Source organism: Lutjanus erythropterus, chromosome 10 (genome assembly GCF_056507025.1).
Source record: "Lutjanus erythropterus isolate fLutEry1 chromosome 10, fLutEry1.hap2, whole genome shotgun sequence".
In the NCBI taxonomy this organism is placed as follows: Eukaryota; Metazoa; Chordata; class Actinopteri; order Lutjaniformes; family Lutjanidae; genus Lutjanus; species Lutjanus erythropterus.
This window is the reverse complement of record NC_139326.1, coordinates 23,271,187-23,298,755: the sequence shown is the minus strand read 5'-3', so window position 1 is coordinate 23,298,755 and position 27,569 is coordinate 23,271,187. Positions and strand designations below refer to the sequence as shown.

General features: G+C 38.9%; 2 protein-coding genes across 2 annotated transcripts in view; one reads left to right on the top strand and one right to left on the bottom strand.

The window, feature by feature from the left end:
• Positions 1-515: 515 nt before the first annotated feature.
• On the top strand, positions 516-2,395 carry LOC146320460 (transmembrane protein 252-like). Its single transcript, XM_084729549.1, has 2 exons — positions 516-1,016; positions 1,626-2,395. Exons 1-2 carry the CDS (start codon positions 739-741, stop codon positions 1,888-1,890), a joined length of 543 nt encoding a protein of 180 aa, XP_084585675.1. The 5' UTR covers positions 516-738; the 3' UTR covers positions 1,891-2,395.
• A 2,361-nt stretch (positions 2,396-4,756) lies between these two features.
• pgm5 (phosphoglucomutase 5) overlaps positions 4,757-27,569 on the bottom strand; it is a 35,611-nt gene continuing 12,798 nt past the window's right edge. The window contains exons 7-11 of the mRNA XM_084728711.1: positions 22,709-22,824; positions 16,028-16,163; positions 15,100-15,283; positions 9,411-9,548; positions 4,757-5,639 (exon numbers count right to left, since the gene is read on the bottom strand). Of these exons, the coding sequence (XP_084584837.1) occupies positions 5,550-5,639; positions 9,411-9,548; positions 15,100-15,283; positions 16,028-16,163; positions 22,709-22,824 (664 nt within the window). The 3' untranslated portion in view covers positions 4,757-5,549. The remainder of the gene's footprint in view (positions 5,640-9,410; positions 9,549-15,099; positions 15,284-16,027; positions 16,164-22,708; positions 22,825-27,569) is intronic.

The window sequence follows — 27,569 nt, the reverse complement described above, 5'->3', positions numbered from 1 at the left end:
CCATACTTTGAGGCTTAAAAGTGGTTAAAAAGACTTAAATAAATGATAAATGATACCAATATATATTTTGCACAAAACATCTACCTTCAGTAGAAGTACATTCAGAGTAACACTATCTTTACATTCAAGAAGGGAATGCATAATGTATATAATATTATGTTATAACTTACACAATTTTAACCACCACTGTAGGGGCAGAAACAACATCTAACAAACATATTAATTCACAAATATAGAATCACAGTTAAGGCCATTTTAGACAATCTAAACATGTAGAGTCTTGGAGCCTGTGCAGCTTTATGATGAAAGTTTAGTCTGTTTTCATCTTGTTGTCTTATCAACTATCAGCCCAAAGTATTTTCTCTGACTGTGTGTTTGTCTCACTACGAGCCCTATCTTTTTCAGATTAACAGTGTGTTAATATACAACTAAGAAGGCAGGGACGTCCCAGTCACCTCCCCTTATGTGTGAAGAGGCAAAGACATGTTCACAAACTCACACACCATCAGCTGCAGCTGTATTTGTTGGTACTCAAACTTGGTAAGAGGGTTCATTTATGTTTAGGCAAGTCTAAAACTGCCCCTCAACAGGTACTAAAGAGATCAAACACTCAAAGCTCCTTTAATACCTCCTGCCTTACACCAGACTTGTGAGAGTACCCCTCTCCATCAGAGGACAGAGAAAAGAAGAAAAAGACAACTGGAAACTGGACAGATAAAGAAGCACTAAGTGGGCAAAATGATGATGGATGTGAAGAAGCAGCTGTGGTCCCTGGCCCGTATGGTCCTGCCCTGTGTGGGATTTGCGTTGACGTGCAGTGGGGCGTACCTGGCGTCCCTGCAGACAGAGTTCGGGTACACTTGGAAGGTCGTTCCTGCCTACACCATGATTGTGTTCGGCTTCCTGGCTGTGCTCATCGGAGTCTTCTGGAACATCTGCCACACCATGAGGAGCAAGATGTACCAGAGAAGACACAGACATCAACAACAGCACATCCAGGTCTTCACTATTGAAAGGTAAGACCACGCTCTAAAAAAAGAAATAGCGGAAAAACTGCTTATTGATTATCACTGAAACACTGACATACAGAACACCCAAAGCTTTAGAGAACTAGAGAACTAGAGAATTTAGTAATCAGTGAAGTAAAAACATTAAATTAATTAATTAAATCACCTGATTTTGTAAAAAAAAATTTAAAAAAATGGCATGCTTAAGTAATTTCTTTCTATGGAATTGCATTACTGTTACAAAATAATCCCTTTAATTGCTAAAATAAATACCAAAAAATGAAGTTAAGTAAATTCTCCTCTTCAGAGGAATGGGTATCAAAAGTGAATAAAAGTAGTATTTCTCATATACTGTTAATTATGCACTCTAAAATATCTTTTCGATAATTATTCTACTGTAGTAGAGTAAAATAAATTAAAGTTAAGTAAATTAAAGTGAACTACAATAAAGTAAAGGTAACTAAAAGCTAAACTAAAGTAAACTTCAGTAAAGTAAGCTAAAGTAAATTAAACAAAAGCAAAGTTCATTAAAGTAAAGTATACTATAAAGTAAATTAAAGTAAAGTTAAATAAACTAAAGTAATGTCCCTCATGTATTGTATGTCTTTTCCCCTGCAGACCGAGTTCTTTCCCTCCATCATATGAGGAGTCCCAGAGCAGTCAGGCTTCTGATGCAGCACCTGAGTTTGTCGTTGTGGTTGACAAGGTTGACGGGTCGGATGTAGTGATGAGCCTCGCTCCTCCTCTGTACAGCCAGGACAGCTTGGAGGCTCCAGACTGCACATGGAGCTGGGAGCAGCCTCCCCAGTACAGTCAGGTAGACTGTAGTCGGCATGGGGAGTTGTACGCAGAGGACCAGAGGCCGGTCGTGTCTGAACATTGACTTTTTTGCCTAACTGCCTAAAAGAAAAGGGATGAACTGAGACATGACTTCCTGACAGAGCTGAGACAGAAAGCTCCACAAAAATAGGAGATGCCTCCAATTGTGGCTGGACTGTGATGGACCACAGCAGACGTGCTGTGCCATCAGTCTACACCTTTCTGAACTCTAAGTCTGTGCTGACCCGACATTAACGGGCCTGTTTCAGCCTTTAAAGAGGTATGGCCTGTTGGGTTGAACTGGTTTTGTGTTGATATGCTCAAATGGTTTTGACTGTGGTTTCCTAAAGCAAGGATGAGCTGCAAAACTGCTTGCTGGTGTGACAAATAACTGAAGACAGTATTAATCAAGGTGGATGACTGAAAAGACATAATGCACTTAATGTTTACCTGCACTGTAGATCCAATTTGTACACTCTTAAAATCAAATTCTGTCTGTTTACAAGTGTAATACAACTGCATGTAAAAGAGTCAGTGATGCTACCCCTGGTCTGGGGTCATTTGTGTTATTGAATAAAAATATTTTATGTTATACTCTGGTGCTTGTATTCCAAATGTTTATTTCTCAGTATGTAGCCGCTCCTTCGTGAGCCTGTTTTGCATTAAAAATCATGACAATGTCTTTCACACCCCTGAAGACATTTTAGAACAATACTTAGAACAAAACTAAATGGGTTGAACAAACACTCAAGAATTGTATTTTGTATTACAGTGTATTTAAACTACACTGACCTGACTATATTTTTGACAATAAGTTAGATATAGAATAGGCTAAATGTATAATTTAAGTCAATTTTTCAGACTTATTCATACTGTAAGTGTCTGGAGCAGAAAACATGAATGCTTTCCTTCCCATCTCTCTGTCCATTAGGGACAGACAACAAGTGGATGTCTTGTGATCTGAGCTGAAAATTGCAAGATGGACTTTGTGAAAAAAGTTTTTTTTTTCACTCCCATTTTTCCACAGGTTGAACTAAAAGATCTAAAGACTATTTCTGTGTATACAAAAGGCTTATGTCTCATGTCTTTTTGTGCACACATTTGTTAAAATCAGTGAGTGTTTCTCTTTTGCCAAGATAATCCAGTCACAACATATGTGGCATATCAAAATGCTGAATAAACAGCGTGATCACACAGGTGTGCCTTGGACTGATAACTATAAAAGGACAGGCGACTCTAAGATGTGCACTTTTATCACACAACACAATGCCACAAATGTTGCAGTATCGCATGCTGACTGCAGGAATGTCCACCAGAGCTGCTGCCCGTGGACTGAATGCTCCTTTCATTTCCATGAACCATTTCTAGTGTTGTTTCAGAGAATTTGGCAGTGACTGTCCTCACCACAACAGACCATGTGTACCTACGCCAGACACCCTGACGGCTGATGCATAAAGTGCAAATCTGTAGCTCTAGTCATGTGGAATCCATAGTTCAGTGCCTAATAAATGTCCTTTTTCAACATAACCGCACATTTTAGAGTGATCTTCTGTTGTGCCCAGTCCAAAATCCTACTGTTTAATCAATAAGGTGTAGTATAACAAACTTGCCAGGTGTTTCTTAGAAAAGGAAAACGTCCTTAGTAAAAGAAAAGTCCTTACTAACACAGATTTTGTGCACAAAATTTGAGCGAGATAAACCTTTTGTGTCTATAGAAAATCTTGCGAACTTGAAAAATGGGAGCAAAAACAATAGTGTTCTAAATTCATATTTTTATCTAGCATATAATTTAAGTCTGCCCAAAATGGTGATATGAATAAACATTATTTGTTATTATTTGCAATAGAGTTAGTGGTTCATTTATTATATTATTTATAATTTATTATAATTTATTATTTTATTGCATCATATCTTGAACTGTCACATGAATTTTGTGTTTTCCTTTTCATAAATAAAGACATTACCATTATAAACGGATGCAGAATTGGCACAAACCGATGTACAGAAATCATCAGAATGCAGGATATGAAGTGTTTGATAGCCTATGTATCCCCCCTGAGTACATCTGTAATATGTACTCTACTATGGTCAGTTAATAACGTCTCTAACATGTGAGTCAAAGTCTTTTCAGTCCATGCTGTATTTGCACATGTGTACTGTGTATGACACCATGTCATTCATACAAACTACTTTAATAGACTTGTTTGCTCTTTCAAGCACACAGAGTTCAGTTGAAAAGTTCACCACAATAAAGATACCGGTGGAGCAACAACGTCTGCAACTTTGCAGTTTGCTCATTTTCATGCACTTTATAAATGAAAAGGGCGGATCTTAATGTATTCATCTAATCGTGCCCCTGCCTATTAGACACTCGTCTCTGACACATGAACAATTCTAGGAGCCGACTTCTTAGCAACAAATTCAAAGGTGATAAACTGTCATTGATCCTGTTCCAACCTCAGAAATAACCCCTGACATTATAAAACTGTTGGATGGGGCAATAACCTGTAACGGCTGACAGGTAATGTCTGGCTGACTGAGTGAACACATCCTTGCGGATATCCACTGGCATATCCTCAACTCATAATGACGGCAATCAGGGTGTTTATGAGTTCCTGCTCTGCGTGTCTCATTCAGGCCGTATTAAAGATCAACCCTCTTCATTCCTTATCTCAACACAACAGCTTCAACACATTTCACACTCGCTTCAAAGGCAGGTGCTGTGCTCGGCAAACAAAAGCCTCCTTTTTTCCTCGAGGATGTTCAATCACCACATGATATATAGTATCAGCACAACACGGTGCGCTTAATTATGAAGAATTTGTTTAATTAAAATCCAAAAATACCAAAGGGCAACATATCCAACGCTGATGTATTTTTATTTGTCCCCATTAGACCTGTCCGATTCAATTAAAGAAGGCATGTGCTACACACAAAAAAAAAAAAGTTTATTTGGATTAGAAAAAAAAAAGAAATAATATATTCAAATATGGTTATAAGCATTCCCAAAGGCCTAAACTAACAAATTAAAAGAAAAAAACATTTCTGAGATATAGATGTTCTTTTTCATTACCTCTAACTTCATTTGCTATTTTGTTATTTTACATTTTGAATTCTCTCTCCTTCGGTAGTAAACATGAGCAGAGATATGCAATAACATTCATTTTATATCAAACATCAACTAATTGCAATTCAATTCACCGATATATTAGCTGTGATGCAATTTATTTTACACTTACTTTGGTTATTTCTGCAAAAAAACAAAAGAAACACTGTGACATATATGAGAGGACAGGTACAAGCAATATGAAAAGTGAACACTGTTATATGAAACAGCATGGTAAATTAGAAAATGTCTCTCTCAGGGTTTAACAATTAACAATCAGTCTAAACATTCATAACATGGTTGCAGTTTTTTTCATTATGTATCCTTGGCAATAATTAAATAGCCTCCCAGGTTTAGACACTGGAAATCTGAAGTTTCCCATAAAGCTGACAGATGATAGTGGTCAATAAACAAGTGTGCAACATTAACTTTCTTCTTTTGGAGAGATAACACACCCTCAGTTCAGTCTTCATTTAAAGAAAAAAAAAAAAAAAAAGAGAACGAAAAATGGCAGATAAGCACAGGAAAGAGTATTATGAATGTATTTTTCTCTGTGTGAGCAAGTGGACGCATGTGTGTGTGTGCGTGCATGTGAGTGTGTGTGTTTTCCTGGTTGCTCATGTGATGACGTTAGGGCCGCGGCGTCCTGTCCTCTCGTGGATATTGGAAATCTTCAGGGCGATGGCAATCAGGGGACCCAGCACCACCTGCAGCGAGGAACATGTCACAAAACATTTTCAGCAACGATAATCTGACAATAACTGCAGATGATTCGAATCATGAAGGAAACAGAGTTTGGGAAATGCTTTGGAATACTGTAAGAAAAGTGTTGCATTCATGATCAGACTGTTTTCTTAACTACACATGAGAAAAAGCTGAATTGTGTAGATGACTGGTTAATCAATGTCATTTTACTTGTTAGGTTAAAGTCTGAAATAATACGAGGCAGAAAAATTGATGCTGAAATTTGGGAATGTGAATGCTGTTCCTGCAGATTTGTGCAATCCAAATTTCCAAACTTGCATTCATTTCCCCTCACATGACCAAGGTATAATCCTGAAACTCTGCAGTATCCCAGTTAGGTAACGTAAAAAAAACATCTTGGTCACACTGGTTAGGGACATTAACAGACATGCTGACTAGCATCTACTGTAGGTAATACATTGACTATGGATAAGAACCTCATACAGCCTCACTTCAAATAATCCAAACTATCCCTTTAAAACACCTTAATATTGAGGCTCTCACACTAAATTACAGTAGTCAGTAAGTGTATCTTCAAGCAGACATCAAACTAATCTTTGTTTTGTTGTGCAAAGCAGCACATGTATGGTTATGGAATATAATGTGGGTCTGGAGCCTAAAGACATGATGCAGATAAACCAATAACTAAACAGATTCTACAGCAGACAACCTATTTATGTAAACTGAGTCCTACAAAAACTGTGTCAACATGGCTATGAGGGACCTGGTACAAAGGCATTAGCCTAGTGTGTCAGTCAGTTTTTATTACTTGCAGAGATGATTCATTCATAAAATGTGTTTAATTCGAACACTGGTGTAATAAAGAAATAAAGTATAAGGAAATGCTGAGTTGCTTTATGACAGGAGTATAACCTGGACCACGTACAGTAAAATCTGAAGAATGAATGAGGATTAAGAAGAAATTATTGAAGGATAAATGATGACTTGCGTGTTGTGCACGTCATTGGACACGAAATGCATGACATGACTCAGGAGGTTTGCGTTATTATGCTGTCATTTTTAACTCTTGTGTTGTGTGAAGGGATGAAACACACTAACGAATATTACACTGTATAGGATTCAACTGGGGATACAGACACTACACTACAATGTAAAACTACAGGAAACACTGAACATGAAGATTTTAATGATATGCAGGCTAAATACAGAGGTGAATATAAATTGTTATGAAGTACCTTTAACCTCACCTAATAAACATGTTGTCTAATCATGTATATCATGTCTGATGATTTATGTGCGTCGGGTACAGAATGATTTATGATCTAATATGAATGATTACACGGGTTCGATGCAGGTTACACAACAGGAGCAATGAAAATACAATGACAGTGTTAAATATACTTGATGACTGAACCCAGTTTTCCTTAAGATACAAACTGGGGCTGTGATCTTTGAAATTATGATATTATTTTGATGTCAAATCTCTACAAAGATAACAAGTCATGGTTATGACTGTGCTGTCCTATGAGTTTGAAATGATTGCACCTGAATAGTTTAGTTAGTAAGTTTAAATTATAGCTTTATGTTTTTATTACTGGCATTTCTTATATAAATGTGTATTGATTTGAGTGCAAGACCTTTAAATATATTAAGTTGTACTAAATTATTTAATTTTAAATAAATTATGCAATTGGAAATATATATTTATTAGAAGCCAACTCCACTTTTGAAATTATTCAACCATAAACACAACACTTTTTGAAGGTTTTGTTTATGCCCCCACCCTATTTATCCTGCTAAGTGGTATGAACCTCATATGTCACTCTCCTCTCTGGTAGAAACAAGTGCTGTAGTGCAGGGACAATCAATGCAAGTAGTGTAGGTCTGTGTCAACCATGTCATCACAGGTAAGTTAATGATTTTACTTAGTGAATACATATGTGCTGACTGTGCCTGTAGATTGAAATGAATCAGAAGAGAGTCTTAGTGAAGGTGTGACTGAAGTTTTTAACTGTGAAAAAAGATGGCTCTAGCGTAAAAGATCTGCTTTTAGAACAGAGTACTTTATGTAAAAGTGTTTGCTGTATATCAACAAAACAAAAAATACAGGGAAAAAACAGAAAGACTGCTGGGAGATGAGGTTGTTTTAATGTTTGTATGGCTTTTAGTGCACAGACTGTAATGAAAATAGAGACAGCATTTCTGCCCTCGACACCCCACACCGGCTCCAGGCAGACAAGTCCAGAAGTGAATTTCATAACTGTCCCCCCTGAATTATAAAGAGATCTGAAGCCTTGATATATATATTTATATGCACCTATTTTCCTATATTTCAACATTTTCGTGTACACAACAGTCCTCTCTTCTCTTCCTCTCTATTTGTTTAGCTTTGTTGTCCTAATTCCTATTATGTCTATTCTACAACTGTAAGTACATTGAGTGTAATGTAAAATCAGAGTCAAATTTCTTCTATGTACTTGTATGTGTACACACAGTTAGCCCATAAAAGCTGATTTTGACCCTGATTCTGATGGGTATTACTCAAATTCAATAAAGCTGCATGCTCAAGTTTGCATTTCTATGTCTCATCTTTAAGAAGCTGGAGACACCATTGATTGTCCTCTGACTAGATGTAGGAAGGAATGGCACAAAATGGACATAATCTGAGGCTGCCTTCACACTGCAAGCCTTGGTGCTCCATTCTAATTCATTGTTCAGATCAGATTTTCTTTGTTTGGCTGTTCACACCATCTTTTAAATGTGGCTCACAGTCCTGAACTTGAACTGACCCCCACGTGCAAAATAACAATAACAGAGACTTCACACGCAGCACACTGTCGCACAAAAGGAAACATGGAGGCCACCGAAGTTTCATTTCTAAGTTGATGTGCATCAAAAATTTTAGGATGTCAAGGGATACATCTGTCTCCACAAGTCTTAAAATAAAACACTCAAAAAACCCTGCAAAATATCTGATTTAGGATCACATATGAAAGAGACTCAAATTCGAACTGAAAAGATCAAATTCCATGTGATTTGCGCTGTTCACACTGTCATGAAAACAACAGATCTGAGTAATATATGAGCAAAAAAAGGAAAAAAAAAATCAGATTTGGGACACTTTTTGCCTGCAGTGGGAATGTAGCCTTTGTAAAAATTGTTTGATACTGTCGCCAAACCTAAATGAGGCTGTCTAGACACCATGACGGCGGCTTTACAACCCCCGGGTATGGTTAAAGTACACCTATTCCAGCATTCATAACAATATATGAAACAAGTGCCGCTAATTGATCCAAAGTCTACAGATTATTGATATCAGTAGCGTCACATGAAGCTGCATTCCAAACCATTGTGGGCATGATCTTAACATGACATTTCACCATAACAACATAGGTGATACGGCTACTTCTGCAACAACAAAGATCACCATATTTACTTCTTGTTGATCAGTTTAATATAAACCACAAATAATATATATATAAATCTGTATCTATATATTCTACAGAATATAATATAAAGAATCTGAAGACAGCACCGTCTCTTCATGAGACATTACTTCTGCTAACGTTTGATATAAGTCAATAAAGATTTGATATCATCTGTTTTATGGTGACTAAACTGGCAGAATACTGCCTATCAGGTTTATTTTGGCTGAGTGAACAGCATTTCAGGTCATAATATACTGAAGTGGACGTGCTGAATGTGCACACGCAAACACAATCTCTGTCACACAGATATAATCTCACAGACACACAATCACACTCCCTCTGTACCTGTGTCTCCCTGTTATGTCTCTCAGGGTCTCTCTCGAAGCTCTCGGCGTAAATGCGGATGGTGGCACCCATCCCTCCACCGCTCCCACTCATTCGAAACACCAGACGGGCTGCGTCGGCAAAGACGATTCTCAAACCCTAAAAAACAGACAAACCACTGTGTCAGAGACTGCCAGTACAGCGCCATGACAATGATGAGTTTTTATGAATGTTTGCTAGAGCTGCAACAATTAATCAAATAATTTATCAATTATCAAATTAACCGCCTACTATTTTGATAATTGATTATTCTGTTTGAGTAAGTTATTAAGAAAAAAATTTCTGATTTCAGCTTCAGCTTTGTGTCTTTACTCCTATGACAGTAAACTGATTATTTTTGGGTTGTGGGCAAAACAATATTTGAGGACATCATCTTGGACTCTGGGAAACATTTTTCACCATTTTCTGACTTTTTAAAGCCTTTTATGGTTAACCGGCAAACGTTACAATAGATTTGCTTGATAAATTATTAAAATGACTAACACTTGAAATGGATCTTTTCTGCAAATCCTATTAGCACTGCGTACTAAACTAAATTTACAACTTCATTCAACACACAACATAAAAACCCACGGTGATCTTCATCATACAATATAAATCTTTTAATATCAAATTATAAGGCATTAAAAGTTTATCTACCCCTATAATTTAAACATGGGTTCTTAATTATTCATTGTCATGCGAATTAGCAATAATGGCAGTATAAAACTGGGGGAAAAAATGGTTATAGAGTCAGTAGAAAGAAAAATCTGCAGCTAATTTTAGTTCTTTAATGTGCAATAACTGCCAACATCCACTAGATGTCACTATCACGGTGTGTTTTGTCTGAGCTGTTATCTGTAGGAGTCCTTTACAATGTATCATTCATTCCATATAGGACTGTCAATGAAGTTAAATAAAGTGTTAACTATTCCAGTGTTTCGGTGTTATTCCAAGAAGCTTCATACATCCCAGTCGTATAGTAATTAATGACATTTTATGACAAGTTGTGTTCAGTGGATGACAGTGGAGAACAATTTCACACCCAATCAGAGTAAAATATCACATTTTTGTCAACTCTTTGAACTTAGTCTCAATATTTTCAGGAAAAACAGGATATTGTTGCATCGGGTTACCAACTACAACTCTCGCTGGCTGACGTAACAGAGATAAGATTCTTTGACTAATGGATGTGCGATGACTCTTATCTTTCCTAAATTCCACAGTGCCTCTTCCTTTATCCCATTAGAGCAAAAGCCAAGCTCGGGGGAAAGACAGCAATATGTTTGAGAAAAAAAAACAAGGAGCGTGATTAAGAAAAAATGCTCCATTGGTTTTAATAAAACACATCCAAGACACTTTTGACATGTCCCAAGATTACCTCGAGTGACTGCTGTTCATGGTTATGCTGTCAAAACATTCACTATTATAGGAGTTATGAGTGTCATATGACTTATATGTCATATATATATGACCAATAGCTGTTAACCTCTTAAATCTGTGACTCAGCTTCATCATTTATAGACTATGAGTACAGTAACTCTGATCCGCTCGCCTTTCTCCTAATCTGACTTTGGCTCTGGAGTACAACATGTCAAAGTCTGGCTGAGGAGAGACAGCGATAATAAGAGATGTCCGTCCGTCCGCCTGCCTGTCTGTCTTTCTTTTCTGAGGGTGTCAGCTCATCTCTAACAATAGAGCAGCAGTTATCAGGAGGCTGACTAATGCCTGTTAAATACAATGCCGGCTGCAAAGTTCAGGGGCCTTGAGTGGAGCACATACCAGCCACAGCGTGTCTGTCTCCATCTATCTATCTAGCTATAGAAAGGCAAAATGCAATGAGTATTTTTGGTTAGAACTGAGTAAAGACTCTTAGGGTCATTGCTCAAAACACCTTGAAGCTCAATTTCTTCTTAGCTGAGGTATTTACTTAAAGTGTGTTGCACAGCTCCCTTAAAAGGTTTCCTTAGTGAAAGAAAGAGACTTTACAGTGGTAAAATTTCCATTTTCCATGGAGACCATTTGTTTGCTCGCACTGGCAGCTGTGATATCTGTCTTTTGTACAATCGTTTAACTAACTTTCCTCAAGTTAAGGAGATCACTTAAGTGAACATTTTAAGGAAACCTTAAGAACTCTTGAAGTGTGAAGGATGTTTTACAAAACCTTAACTGAACTTTTTTTAACATCTGTTTTACTCAATAAAAAATAGTGTAGCATGTAAATGTGTGATTTCTGTGAAAACTGCTTTTTATTGTAGTACGTTTAACCTCAGTATCTACAATCTAGCTGTGTAGTTCACTCACTGCTATTGAGAGACAACCAACCAAGCTAGCTAACATTACGCTGGCTTGCAAGAACACTAAAGTTCTAACCAGTGCTAACCAGGGCTAGGTCAACAGCAACAAAATTTACTTCCTGATTTTCCCCGAGCTGTCATCTGTAATGAAAAATACTATTTTATTTAACTAAAATCTTGATAATTAGTCAGTTATTCCAAATAACTATGTGAATGAAACCACAGTTAATCAGTCACAATAGAGAAAAAAAAAACTATTGCTAAGGGTAACTATAGCCATCAGATCTCAGTCATTTCAACTTCTGACTAAAGTTTAAGTGATTTGGTGTGGCAAGGGTGCCATTTTTCTATATGAATATTAACAGTAGACACATTATAAATAAATCAAATAAAGTTTATTTTATTAACTAGTTTAAATGGACAGAGAAGCTAGAAAACTGCATTTTATACTATCTGCATGATGTATTATGCAGGCTCTACGGCAATGATTTCTATCTATTCATCTATCCACCATCTATCTGTCTGAGATATGCAGACAATGCAGAATGAATTCAGTAGTCTACTACAAAAGGCTGCCATGCCACTGCTGTGTAAATCCCCCACACTCTGTCTTGTGTGTTTGTGTGTGTGCGTTTGTGCGTGCCAACTTGTCCCCCCTTCAAACACACTTGCAGTGGAGAGACCGCAAGTGAGACGACAGCTGATATAATTCTGTCCTGGGAGGAATGTGTGCTGTAATAACACACACTGGGGCGACTGGGATGCTGAGGATTTGCCAGTGACGTTAAATCACATTCTGGGGCGACTGACTAACTAGCTGTGGAGCTGCTGTAACCATGGTAACATGGGTAAAGTAACTCACAGCGGGACAGCAAGACCTTTTTTTGGCGATTATGGTACAAGCGTTGAAGCTGTTGGACAAATTGTGGGCGCAACCTCGCTGGAAAACACAAGTGTGAACACGTGTAGGCCATGCCAGTGTATGCACGTGTCCACACAGGGACAACTGGACGGATGGACGGCACACACCGGAATGCAGAGTGTGTGTGTGCATTTGGTATTAGGTGGGGCAGAGGCGAAGAAGTGTCGACGCCAGGAGTGAGTTTCCACATATTTCTGGGCAGAACAGAGGGAGTCAGCTGGGCAAACTTCACAGAGATTGAGGGGGAGGAAGGGAGGGAGGGAGGGTATACTGACGGAGGGAGTTTGTGTAGTGATATAATGTGTGTGTATGCATTTGTTTATGGTTTGACGATGGAAGATAGACGGTTGTGTCCAAACATTGAACCTCTCTAATGACCCAACATTGAAGCTCAGTGGGTGGTCAAGCTCACAAGAGGCTGTTGAGTGAGTGCATGTGTATGAAAGAGAGCACAGAGAAGGTGTTAGTTTGAGGGTGTGTATGTTCAAGATGTCTTCATGCAGACCTGACCTCAAGGAACCCCAAGAAAACCCACGATGACAAGAACATCACTCACTGCATTTTAAACCAGACAATCAAAAACACAACACACCTCCTGGTACTTGACGGTTAATGAGGACTGCAGTTGTAGAGGGTGATTTTATCCCCAACAGAAGGAGGATAAGTGGAAACACACAAGGGGAAGACACAAGAGGACACAATGAGCCCATTTAAAATGACTGAATTTTCATTTTTTGGGTGAACTTTTAAGTAAGGTAGTAAATTGTATTATGGATAGATTTGTTTTAAAACATCCTCAAACAGAAGCGGTGCCAAGCGAGTTGGAAGGAAACCTTTCTTTGTTTAAAGTTTTTTTGGCTTTTATGTTATCAATTTGACAGAAGTGGGGAGAAAGAGTGGGAGGATGACCTGCAACAAAGGGCCACAGGTTGGACTCAAATCCATGGCCACTGCAGAGGATTTACAGCCTCAGTAGACGGGGCATACACTCTACCAACTGTGCGACTTGGCCACCGGATAGGAAATTTACACCAACAGCCAGTGGATGGTGTTCCTTTGAAGACGCCAATGATGAGTTTGTAATGTCCATATTGTTAATAGGGTCAATCAGCCTGAGCTACTGTTTCACTCTCTCACTCCTTGTGGTCTTCTTAGCCTTTTTAGCCTAAGTAGCACAACTCATAGGATATTGACCAACCCATCACATAAACTGCACGTAGAATACGAGTTCTTGCCCTCTAGTAGACAATACAGAGTTCCCCTCAACTTAACTGGTCAAAAAACTTATTTGTCCCTACCTCCATTAATCTTTTTAAATAATGCTGTTTGAGGCTGCAGGGATTGGGATAGTTTCATGTTGTTTTTACCATGGGTTATGTGCAATATGTGCTGTCCATACTCTACATTCATTCTGTCCATAGTTCTTCACGTTTTCTGAAAGCTTACAGATACGGACAGAACAGAGCGGTACCTTTGGTAGTCGGGGAGCAGTGTGGCAGTGTAGCCAGTAGTTCAAGGGAGACAAGACCACAGGTCATGACGAAGAAGTCAAAATCCAATAGTACAGCAAAAGATGTTTGTCATCAAATATCAAAAAATTCTCCATCCACATGTCATGATGTATTTAATGCTGCACAGACCACTTCTATCTGCAATGCTGCTTTTACCTCTTTCTCAAGAGGTACAGAATTGCCATGTATGCTGTGTGTTGTCAGAAACTTTTGACTCTACTTCAGGCTTGACTCTGAGCTGCGCCCTCTAGTGGATGTATTGTTTAACATCCATGCCAATGTAAAGCATAAATGAACCTTGACGTACCGTTTTAGGCAAATTCAGGAGAATGTGGAGTGTTTTTAGGTGTTCTGGGTCTCAAGTTTGTCTTGTCCCATCCTGACCATATTGGGTTAGCACTAGGGTCCCATTGCCTGCTGTAACGTTTTCAATCTGATTCACCTGTTGTGTTCTGTTAACTAGTTAGCGCTTTAGATGTCATTTTGCAAGCCACATATCTACCTAATATGTGGCACTTCTAGCTACTGGAAGGGAAACTTATTCTATTATGTATGTATTCACATTGAAATTCAGATGTTGATTTGGGCTCCACCACTGTATGAATTAGCCCCACCGTATTTTTGTATAAACAAAAAGATCTACTGCTTTCAATGATTTCTTACCATATTTTGGTTGTACAAAAACAGTATGCTTAGCTTAGACTGAAAAGAAGTTGACATGAAAAAGTTCACTTGCTTAATACGTCATTCAAAGCTGGATGCCGCCTCACTTCAAAAATCACTCTGACAAGGCAACACTTTTTGCCAGTCATCAATGTTTTATTTCTTCTCAAGTACTGTATATGACTTTTACTTTTAATTTTTCTAATTTCAGTGCATATTCTCCTACATTTCTCTTTCTTTTCTAATGTTATTTCTTCCCTAACTTAGCCCAGACTGACCTGGTTTCGAGCCACTGATCCATCCACGGGGTCGATGTACTCAAAGTTGTCGCTCCTTTCCACGCTGTATACGTGGTCTCCTACAGCAAACTTCTGGCTGGTGAAGGCTTTGTCTGAGATCACGGCCTCCAGATCCCTCATCAGGTAAAAGGCTGCGCGTGGGTCCAGGCCTTCGTAGTCAAACCTACCAAACACACACACATAAATGTTGAGTTAAAAAGTTTCACACCCACCATACACAAACGTACAAAGACATCAAAACCATGGTAAGACTGAGATAAAAGCATTTATTTTTGGCACAAATATTCTTTCTCAAATACATGTTCAAGTTAGTTGAATATCTAATGCCTTATCAACAACAAAAAGCCAGTGGAGCCACTTTAAGGTATTACGATGGTTTTAAAATGGCCCCAAACTGAGATGGTTTGTCGGATGATTGGTTAGTTTTCCTCAAAATGATGACAGATGTTTATGCTTTACGGACTTTTTTTGGGTTCTGGTCCTTGGCCTCTCCTATATATTCTCCTACAGCACATGTTGTGGGAAATCTGCATCAGATTATGAAACCTCTCTGTGGGAACATGAAAAGCTGCAGGACTGTCAGTGGGAACACTGACTGCAGTAACTATCTCTACGTCTCACAGGGGAGAGGTTAAAATAAGAACGAGTGACAACCAGAGAGGAGGACCGGAGGAGAAATGGACGAAGCTGAAGGCCTGGGAGACATATTTGGCTTTGTTGAGACTTTTGGGAAAAGAGAATCATGAAGACAGTCTCAGGGTTTGTCAATTTAAATAAATTCAAGATAGAATGATTCAAACAAGAAGAGGAGCAGGACCAATAGAGGTAAATGATTGAAAAAACTGATTGAATCTATTATGAAAGTACAGCTTCATATTGAGAGTGATTATTCAACTCTTTTTTTTACCTGCAGTAGTAGTTCCGTCCAAACTTGGCCCAGTGTTCCCTGACGATCAGCTCCACCCCCTGCTTCCTGGCAGCCATGATGGACAACCACACCAACACCGACCACAAGCCATCTTTCTCACGAATGTGGTCTGAACCTGGAGGAGAAAGAAACAAACAAAAAGACTTTAACTAATCATAAACCTCTCACACGTTGTGGAGCTGAACTGATTACTTTATTACTGCAATCTGTAATGCTGGTTAACTGTGGCATCTTTGATGTTACGCAGTACCCACCACTAGCCAGAGCTGCAGCCCTGGCAAATGGGAGATAATGCTAGGATGTAAGATTGCAAGGTGGAAAATGGGATAAAGATGACATCTAAAGTGTATTTTGTGCAGTATTTGTCAGCATTTAGATCTAGAAAACGAAAATAAAGTCGTATGTAAGCTGTGTCAGAATAAACTTGGCATTAACCTTCAAGGATAGCAAGATGCTGGTATTAGCACTGTTAACATTAGCCAAAGTTGCCAAACCAATATGACAGTTTTCTGAGTGTATCCTGAATTTTAGACTAGCTGATCAGTCTACTTAAATTGAATTTCTGTTTAATTGGCATATTTGCTGGGAATACTGGCAGTCCTGTAGTTTAGCTTAGCACAAAGTCTGGAAAAAAGAGAAAGCAACTAGCTTGGCTCTGTCTAAGTCACTGCTCCTAGCCAAGAAATACTCCAGCAAATAACCTACCATAAACAAATGACACATAATGCAATATGACTGTATGAAGATGAATGTTTTATTTTTGAAAACAGCAAGATGAGCTTGTTTCCCCTTGTTTACAGATCTAAGATCTAAGACAGATACCAGTACTGGAAATGTGTCTGATACAGCCTAACACCCCATTTACACCTGGTAAATGTGATCGAAATCTGTATAAGTTATCGAGATGAGGAAAATGCATGTTAATGCAAGGTGTAAATGCTACGTGATCAGAATGTGATCAGATCTGCCTGACCACATCTAGCTGTTGTCTGGCCTGTGTCGTTTTCAGATCTTATGTTGGTGTAAACACAACCCAGACAGCAATCTGGATAACTTATCTGGATACAGATCACATTTTAAAACCAGTTGTATACTAGCTATCTAATGCTAGATTGGGTATCAGCAAGTATGAGAGTCTGTATCAATCCGATATCACATAATTAGTGCTGAAAGACGACCTTGCTACATCCTAACATCCAAACATTATAACATGCAATATGAAAGCTCTGTCACTTGAGGTTTCTCTCACATTAAAACATTAACAAAAGCCGTAGTTTGATGATCATGGAAGTTCTTATCTTCACTTTTAAAGAAACACAATAGCCGATGAAAACTCTGACATGACAGAAATCATGTTCCAGTTTAGAATATTTAGTCACATTTGCAGACTTCCTTTCTAACTCTCTGACTTATCTGATGTATCCCATGTTTTCCACGAAGTTAAAGAAACTAGCAACAACCTATCAATGGCTAGCAGGAAATGCACCGTTACCTTGAATAAATTATACATTTCTCTGTGCTTGAACATAACTGGAAACATTTGGGGTAATGTAAGTACACAACTCAAGAATATGTTGAGCAATTTTAGGCATTTTAATGCAGATATATTATGTATTATAGCTTTACCCTGAGCCAGGCCATACAACGATAGATATCATATTGTGTCACTACACTATTATCAGATTGGTACTTGGTCTTCAGTGATACGCAAAGTTCAGGTATTGCAATCGATATCAGGAAGGAAATAATGGTATTGGAATATCTCTACTATCTATCTAATCATTTAATTTTCTCAGGAAGGTAATGAATTAGCATATTTTTTCCAAAATATCAGATAAAGAACACAAACTGGAGCTGTGAAGTTTCTGCAGGACACTTGTGGGAAAATCCAACAACAGGTGTGGATTCTTGACATTTTCGTTCACACAATGATGTATTGATCCACAGGTTCCATCAAGCAAGTAAAAAATAATTCATTTTAGCTTAGTATTCAGCACTAGTGTATGTAGCAGAAGGTCAGTGTGAGTCCTTGGGCTTGGAGATGCACCAAACATCCCCACACAACTAATGTGTCCTGCTCCCCACCCTAAAACAAACACACACACACACAAACAGAGGAGCAGCTCGCACACTTGATCAGTCTCCTTCACAGGGGAGCGATCAGTCTGTTCTCGAAAACAGCTGCGCAGTAAAGGTATCTGTTAAGGGGACACTTTGACATTTTAGTAAGATTAAATATGTCAGTAATGTTTCCACAGCAGAGCTCAGAGCGGAAAATGGACTCAACTGTTATGTATCACTATAAGTTACACGTACATTTATTTTATTAAAAAAACATGATGGTATTATTATGTCTGTTTTATAGCAAACACAATTCTTTGCATTTGTTTTCTCCAGCAAACACTGGAAACAAGACGTGTACTTCCTACTGTAGCTCTGTGTCCAGCTCTACCCGTATACAGCTGTTAGGAAACTGGCAGTTGCCATTATTTAATCCCCGTCTCACTGTCTGTCTTCCTTTGTCTTGCTCTCTGACACAGAAAGACACAGAGGGGTCACCTAGTTGAATGCACAAATCTAATTATTAGACCATCAAAGCACAACCATACTTTTTTCCATCTACACTGTAAAATATGCTGGAATTGCAGCTTCTCCTTTCAGCTCAACTCTATCCTGTTATCACTGTTTAAAGCTACTACAAGGAGTTTTTCACTGGTTATGAAACCATCTCAATTTTGTACTGATCCCTTTATATGACCTTCATAAGTTAACAAAACCATTTGCAAGAAGATTATTTAAGTTATTCATAGTTATTCTTAATGCCTGGCACTGGGTCGGCTTCTCCCTGACATCAGATGAAACGAGCCTGTGTTTGCACTTTCCCAGGAAAAGTTACAGTGAGTAGCACTTCAGCCAGTTAAAAGGAAGAGGGAGGAGATCTTCATTTGATAATTTCATTTTTGATGTAATATTCTGCGGTTATGGTGGAAGAAACACTACCTCTTTTGTCCAGAAGAGCCTCCAAAATCAACACAGTATGAAAGCTCCTTGTAGTAGCTTTTAAAAAAGACTTATGTAACAGTGATGGAAAAGGAATTCAGTGAGGGAATAGCTCAGATTTTTTGAAGTGGGGTTGCATGAGGTACTTATGCATAGTCAGTGTATCACCTATGGTACATGGCATTTGGCACAACTCCAGTTTGAAAAGAGGTAACAGTGGAAGAAAGGGAATATTCTGCTGTAGAAAGAGTCAGCAGCAAAACATATTTTAGTCACCTAAAAAAGCCCCGCCAAAAGAAAAAATCAGTGGGTTTAAGTTACTGATTTTGCCAATTAAGTCTGGTTGGTTTAGAGAGAGAAATATTTGGCTTATATAACTGCGGTTTCCTGCTGGAAAAGACTGTCTGACGGTGAGGTAAAGTAGTGATAATATTCTAAATATAGCATATATTTAAACTGTGGGCCTTTTTTAGTATGGCTAAAGTACTAAATTTAATATGCTGCTTGACCCTGTCCATAGCAGTACACTGCTCAACGTCCTACACCGGTACTCATACAATCCCCCTGCAAAAAGTCTGAACTACTACTTGAAGTCAGTGTCATACATGTATTGGAGAGAATCATTTTCTTTTCTTCTTGACTGACTGTGGGGAGGAATTATTTTGCACACAGTGATAACCAGAAAATACCTCTCACATACATTGTTTTTATATGTTGCTAGCTAAATCAGGAGAATACAATCACAGCAACAATAACAAAACCTTATTAAAGTTTGACAGGGCTGGCAAAATTAGCATTTGTAATAGTTAATGATGAGTGTGTCTGAGTTAGTAAAGAGCAGGAGTGGAGTGGTACAGCTCTGATGATTAACTACTCAAGACTCTCTCTGAGCTTTTGGCCTTACATGGGTAGACAACGAGTAAGCTCTCATAGTCCTCTGTGCTCTCTGCGTCTCCGCTCCCTCCATTTCTCCCCTCTTTGTCAATACTTCTCATATTTGGACTCTACAAACTCCCTCTGCTCTCTTCAGTACTCTGTTTTTTCTACCTTTCCGTCCACACCCGTTAACATTTTTCTTCTCACTTAAGCCCTTTTTCTTCCATGTCTTAGACGATAGACATCAATTAAAACTGATTAAAATTAAGTGTTGAGAGTTAAGTGAGAGACAAGCTGTAGAAATATAAGGGCAGATGTAGATGTGGCAGATGTGTATAATTTGTGCATGCCCATTATATTTTCTGATGGTGTATGTGTACCCATGTGTGTCTGGGTTTGCATTCATAGAAAACACTGGGAGCCACTGGAGGCCTGTCTGCATGTTGCAGTGATTCAGGGAGCCCCTGTCTCCTTTTATAGCAGAAGAATGGGGATTATTTACACATGCAGTCAGGGTCACAGCCCTCACATCTATTACACGCCTCTGACTGGAGCTACAGGCAGTCAGGATGCACTGCTTACAACTGAAGACCTGGAACAGGCTGGCGAGTGTGTGGACAAGAAGGGAAAAGGAATATTGTGGTGAAAATTTTTCATCTTTAAATGGATATGATGATTTCATAAACACTTGGATGTTATTTTTGTAGTTACAGTCAGCATTCCAATCAGTAATAATAACATGGTATGCTGCATGTTAATTGCTGAGATCTGGAAAAGTGACGAATTCGCTAAAAGGAGTCAAACGGGGCAAGAAACACAAGCTGTCAGATGAAGTTACAGGTCTTAAACGGACACCAAAATCAAAAATACAGATGTTTCTTCTGGCCTGTAGGCACAGAAGGAAGCATGCATCCACTCATGGGCAAGAAGCTTGTGACAGAGTGGCAAGTAATCATTAATAGCATCCGCTGAGCTGTAATGTTAGCACCACTGAGCTAACTAGTGAGGTGATGTGATTGTCAGGGGCAATTCAAGAGTATCTCATGCAATCAGGTCATGATTTTTGAAAAGAGACATTGCTGCCGAGCTTTTTGGCACAACAAGCCAGGTGTCATCCACTTCTATTATATTCCACATCTCTACGGCTGATCTCTCCAAAACTCTGCAATTCACACCAAAACAATCTAGCTTATAAATAGCACTATAAGTAGGAGGAAAATATGTATTATTGATTTTAAGCATGAACTGTCTCTTTAAACAAATCCCAACCCAGGTTAGTCAAACTTATTTTTTAATAATAATATAATATTTTTTAACAATAATAATAATAAGAATTATAACACAATTTATAATAAATTATCATTTCCATCTTAATAACTTTCCAGAGTTGTAAAATCTTGTCTTTATTTAAACACTGTGCAAAATTTAATGTCTGATAACCTTTCCAGCCCATCGATCTACCCCTCAAACCAGGCTTTCTGGATCATATTTTTATTGTATCATAGTACCTTAAACAAATCTACCAATACAGCCATCTGAACACTCAATTACAACCTGTCTGTTCGCCTGGATCATCTGTTTCTTACCCCACTTGACTTCCTTGTAGTGATATCATTGTGTTCCCAAATCTCTGAAACTACGCAGAAACCTCACCTTACTGATATCAGTGATGCTCTGTAGATGGGTACTAATTACGTCTCGGGTGGTTTTATTTACCTGATATAGAGTTTACCTGTTCTGAGCTGGGCATATCCCATGCCAGTGTGTGATGTTTCCCATCAGGATGCTTTCTATTGATCCTCTGAAAAAGTTAGAAATTCCTCACACATGATTATGGGGTGCACTCTTCCTTTTGTAACCTGTGATATTTTTAACTGCCTCCCACATATCTTTGGTGTTGTTGGTGTTGAGGTGTCCTTGAAGCCAGTTTTGATTCTAGATAGAGCCCAAAAAATCAATCATCCAGTCTCCTTTGGCAAAAACAGTCATTTTACCTCACAGAACACGGGACTGTCTCCGCCTGTTAGTTTGTGTTACTGTGTGACTTCGGTGACTCCAAACTAACCTTTAAAAACACCCAAGTCTCACAATAACATAAAGAAACTAGCAACTCATATGTTTTGTGAGAAAAAAATTAGTGATTTTATCAATAGGGTCTGGCTTGTTTGGAGAGAGCGATATTTGGCTTATGGAACAGCGGTGTCCCATCAGAAAAGGTGGTCTGATGGCAAGTGGTGGAAATACTCTAAAAAATAGTGTACACCTAAAATTATATAGATTTTTTAAGTGTGCCTTTATTAGGTGGATAAAATACAAAGGCTATGTTACTTAGCTTCCTACACCACTACATCTGCTGCTTCTCCAAACTAGGGGTGTGCCGGCCACCGTCTAATGTAGGTCATACACTAACTATCGATAAGTACCTCATATAACCCCACTCCAAATAATCCCTTTCACTTTAACTGGACAGACTTCCTGCGTGAGTGTTTCAGCAGGTCTCTGGTGTATATTCACAGTTAGCAGCAGCTGGCCAGTGCCGTCTTCTAGCCGTGGCCTTGTTTTCAGACACCTCAATAACAGTTGCTGCTGAGAGGAGGGGATTTCTCAATCACACACCCACTCACATTTTCCAAGCCAGTCCTGGGATTCGAATCAGTGACCTTTTTTTCACATGCTAACAGTCTGCTCGTACTTTGTGTCTGCATCAATTTGTATAACTGACATTCAGCATTCAAAAATCTGTGTTGTCTGGATCCTGAATGAGCGTAACTTAACAGTTTGTACCTGTCCCAAAGCTTTCCTCCCCGCAGAGGGAACAACGCCCAGAATCCATCAGGTTCCCAAAGTACCTCCAGCCTGTGGGAGTCTCGTACAGCGCCAGTTTCATGGCTTTGGCTACCCTACAAACATAAAAAGAGAAAGTTAGTGCTTTATGCTCATAAACACACAATCACTCTCTAATATCTAATGCCAGCTTTTCCCAGTTCTGATACAGAGATAAACTTACAAACAAATCCTCTGACCTTTGAAATAAAGCAAACCAAATGGTGTATGACAAGTGTAATCAGCCAGCAGTTCATCCAATAACTTAATAAGGCAAAGGCAGCAAGAGCAAAGCGAGTTAACCTTTTGGTTGATGTTTGCCTTGAACTTGAGCCATGTACTCAACGAGGGAGAGGAGGGGGAGAGGGAGTATGTACTGTATGTGTGTGTGTGTGTGTATGTATGTGAATATATGTGTATGTTGAGTCCCAGGGAGGAATAAAGGTGCTGACAGTACAATATAAGGGAGGATAGGGCGAGCAAAGAGACCAGAGGGGAAAAGGGCAAAGAGAGTTTGATAGAAATTTTCAGTGCAAATTAACAGGAAAGAAACTGACTGATTATGATGCAGTACGTGATCATAAAGCAGTGCACTTTTTAGAAAACGGTTGATATGTTTGGACAAAAAATGAAAATAAAATCTAAAAATAATATTAAATTAAATTAAAATAATCAGATCTTAGCACTGAGTACTCTGACAAAGAGCCAAAGCCTCACCTCCTCTTTTAGCTAGCATCTGTTCCACTAGCATCCACCCTGAAGCTGTTCATGTTGTTCTCCGTCTGTGGTGGATCCTTATAAGCATGACGATTTACATTCAGTAATAACATATGAGTCAGCCACTGACACAGTGTCAAATTAAGGTCGTAGCTAGCGTTAAGGACACCGAGGTCATGTCCTCATTTTTGTTTCTGGAAACGGAAGACTTTAATGAACATGTGGAAGAGTTTACATTCTACCATTACACACAAGAGCTTTAATAAATTAGAACCATTACAATAACAATGAATCAAAGGACTACTTGTACGTGAGAGGAGTCGTTCGTAGTGTTGAACCCACAGAGAATTATCACCCAACTCCACAGTTCCCCTCAGCTCTACAGAGCGATTCAGCAACTTTCTGCTCATTGTCTTGGTTTCAAGTCCCACAACTGTTGTGTTTCACTCAAAATACAAAGAACAAAGAACCAAACATATTTCAGCTTTTCAGAAAAAGTGACAAAACACACCATCCATGAGAAAATCCACTGTGTAAGAGGAAGGACTTCAAATGCAATCTTACACTATCTCTACAATATTGTAAAGTATTATAAGTGCTACCATCCCAGCAGCCTGCATGCAGAGATATTTATTTTGCAACAAAGAGGACTACCCAGTGTTCTTGCCATTCCCCACAGATCAACCACATCATCCACACCTCCTCAGTAACCGCTGCAAAAAGTAAACAAAATTCCCAGGACTCCGCGAAGAACTGCTGGACAAAATATTCAAACCAACAAAACAGTTGTTGCTCCCAAAGAAACAAACAGGACTGTCAATCTACAATGCTTGTGCTGTGGGATGCTGTGGGAATTCACAGTGCAATATCTATGGATGTGGGTGGGCTTCAGGGTTTTTAAGTGGTGGTACACATCCACACAATCATCATGCACATAAATAAACTCCACTGTACCAGTGCAGTTGTTTACATGGGGATGGGATAAATTACCAAATAAGAGTAACCAGCTTTACTCCCCCCTGGGGAAGCAAGAGCTGGAACGGAAAGCCTGGCGTTCCTAAAAGAAAACAGAAACTCTGGCCTTCTGATGAGCTTTTGACGTTTTAAACGGCACGTCCACGGCCAACAAAAACACTGAAACTGACCCTACCAGTGCTCAGTTTCAAATAATGTTGCAAAAATGTAGGAACACAACAGTGTGAGAAGAGCGAGAATCATGTTTTCTCAAGTTTGATGATTGTACCAGCTGAGCTTCAACTGAACTATAGCATAAACCCCTGGGTGGATAAAAACACATAGACAGTGCCTTCCTGCACAGGAACAAATGAGCAAAGTTTTTCAGCATTTTCTGGTTTTAGATTCACAAGTACACATGATGGTTATCGAGCAATGAAAGCAAATACTAATATGTACATATTTAAACCAATACATTATACAGTCCGTCTGAGGCCAGCCAGGCTCAGTGGACGTTGCCTCTCTCTCTGCAGGCGTTTGCCAAAAACCCCCCAAAAAAATTCTGGCTCAGGAGTATGAGTGGAGACATGAGGATTAAACTTGGAAGGTTTCTATTTGGGGCTGTAATCCCCCTGTGTGTAGGTGTGACCTCTCAACTGTAAGGCTTTACAATGTGTCAAAATCCATTTTCTCACACTAGTAACAGGCAGAGTTTGTTTGAAGAGTGTATTTGTGGTGCATTTATCAATTACAATTCAGGACTTTTAAACCAAGGCATATTTTTGCTCTGTTTATTTTCAATATAAGAATCGATTGTGCATGGAAACTGAGTGCCACCAGAATAATTCTTGTTCAGATGTTTTAAGAAGTTCATTGATAGATTTAGACAATAATTATTTGCATATCAGATGTGTGTGTAGTAGAAAATCATTAATAAACCAGTGAATAATTCAATTTCAATGTCCTGTCTTAAAATTTACATACAAATCACTGAATTTTAAATTTGATTTACAAGGTAATTTTAATGAGACTCTAAAGGACCTGTGCATGTATGTATGTGTGTGTGGATTTAATGACATCTGGCTTCTGCGAGCAGATGTTGTAGATTGCAGACACCAAATACGAGAAAGGCCGTATCTAGAGCACATGACTGGGTTGTTCATTCTGGGCTACTGTAGTCTGGCTCACTGGATATACATTACGGCTATAAGCCTGCCCCTGGTCGCTTTTTTCTGACAACATCCACAATATCCATCCACAATATACGTCTTTTCAAAATCCCCGTCCCCACAGGAAAAAACAACATCCTCCCAGACACCACACGTTCAAAAAGTTACCTCCTGGGAAACTCACAACACAAACAAAGGTAAGCTAGCAGCGGTTACCTCTCATTCAGATGAGATTTTGCCATTTTAATGCCAGGGCTCACCTCCATGATGATACAACATGGCAGCCTCCATGGAAGAGGACCCACGTAGAGCTCAATAGTAAGGAGTACCTGCTTGCCTGGTAAAATGTCATGTTGGGCTGGTAAATCTTGCAACTCACTTGCCCTACCCAGCAAAAGGTAAAAAGGAATTAAACTAACTTTTCTTCGTTTCTTATCATATTAAACTGAATATCTTTGGTTTTTGGACTGACAAAACAAGACATCCAAACTGAAATTTAATAAAGTGGGACCTGCTTTGCCCCCATAAGGTGGAGGGCAGACAGAGAATCCTCACTCTCTGGGCTCAAAGCTCAGGATTACAAACTAACACGCAAACTGATGCACACACTTATGACTTCACTGGCAATGAACACACACACATGCACACACTAATCAGCCAATATCTAATTTGTTTTCTCACCATCTCTATCGCCTTTATTCATCAGTAAACACATGGGAGCAATGCAAGGGATGAGGTCTCTCTAAATCTGTAGAGCGAAATATTGCCAGCTTTTGGCCTTGGCTTAATATTTTACCCAAACATAGCATCATGTGGCCTCTTTCTTTGCCTCCCCCTCTGAAAAGAGTTCAGCCTTGACTTAAAAGCGTTACACTGGCATTCGGACAAAAAGCACAGTATGCTGGAGCTTTACTTGGGCTTGAAATGTGAGTTCTTCTTGACCCGAACTGGGCAACACATAAGTTTAATACACTGAAGATGCTGCCATAACTACCAACACTGAAAATACTTGAAAATAAAGGACTGATGATTTCTGTAAATGGTCATAGTTGTCACTTATACTGTTTTGTGGAATCAGTATCAAAATACTTTTCTGACACATGAACAAAACAAGGCCAAAGCTGTGTCAAAATGTATTTACCTATCTAATAATATTATATTAGGGGGAAAGTGTGCTTGTTGTGTCAATGTTTAACTTGGCTTCCTTCTACCTCTTGCTTCCTATCAAAATATTAGTGTATAATACAACATTTGAACCTGATGACAGCATATCAGTTTTTCTTAGTAGTTTTTTTATTTATTTCTTTATTTTGTCAACATTACTTATTAACGAAACCTTGGCAACTTTACATGGGAACACAAGTGCAGCCCTACCAGAACTGGTCTGATACGGCAAACTAAGCACAGTGTTGGGTTCAAACAGAGCAAATACCTTAAATCCATCATAACGTAACAGTGAATCCCAACCGGGGTACATATACCTCACAGGGTACTTCAGTTACCAGGAGGTATGTGGTCAAATAGGTATATATGTACTCATGTTTTGGAGGAAAATTTTGCACAAATAGGATATTACAAAAGGGTGTGGAGCAGGTCTTTACACTTGCTGTGGTAGTAAGTGTTGCTAATCATTCACGGTGTTCGAACATACACAGATTACATCACTTACCCAGCGCCCCCACTGTCTGGTATCATCACTAAGTCAGATGACAGACACTGCAATTATAAACTGAAAGTGTCTGCAGCAGCAGCAGAGTTGCAGCGTAGAGTAAAAGGAGTCAGAGTCGGTGCCAAGGAGTCAAACATTCAACTTAAAACTAATGTCATCGTAGTATTCTGTAGGCTAATCACAGAGGTTATTGACAACTGGATATGGTTTTACAGGCTGTAATCCTCAAGGGAAACTATACGGAGGCCCAGCATTGCCAAACAGCCCTGGGGTCTGGGCAGACATAAAAATGAGTGTTCCCTAGTTCAAGACT

Coding starts and splice junctions, on each gene's coding strand:
- LOC146320460 (XM_084729549.1), top strand. CDS start 739: ATGATGATGGATGTGAAGAAGCAGCTGTGGTCCCTGGCCCGTATGGTC. Junction 1,017..1,625: donor CAGGTCTTCACTATTGAAAG/GTAAGACCACGC, acceptor TTTCCCCTGCAG/ACCGAGTTCTTTCCCTCCAT.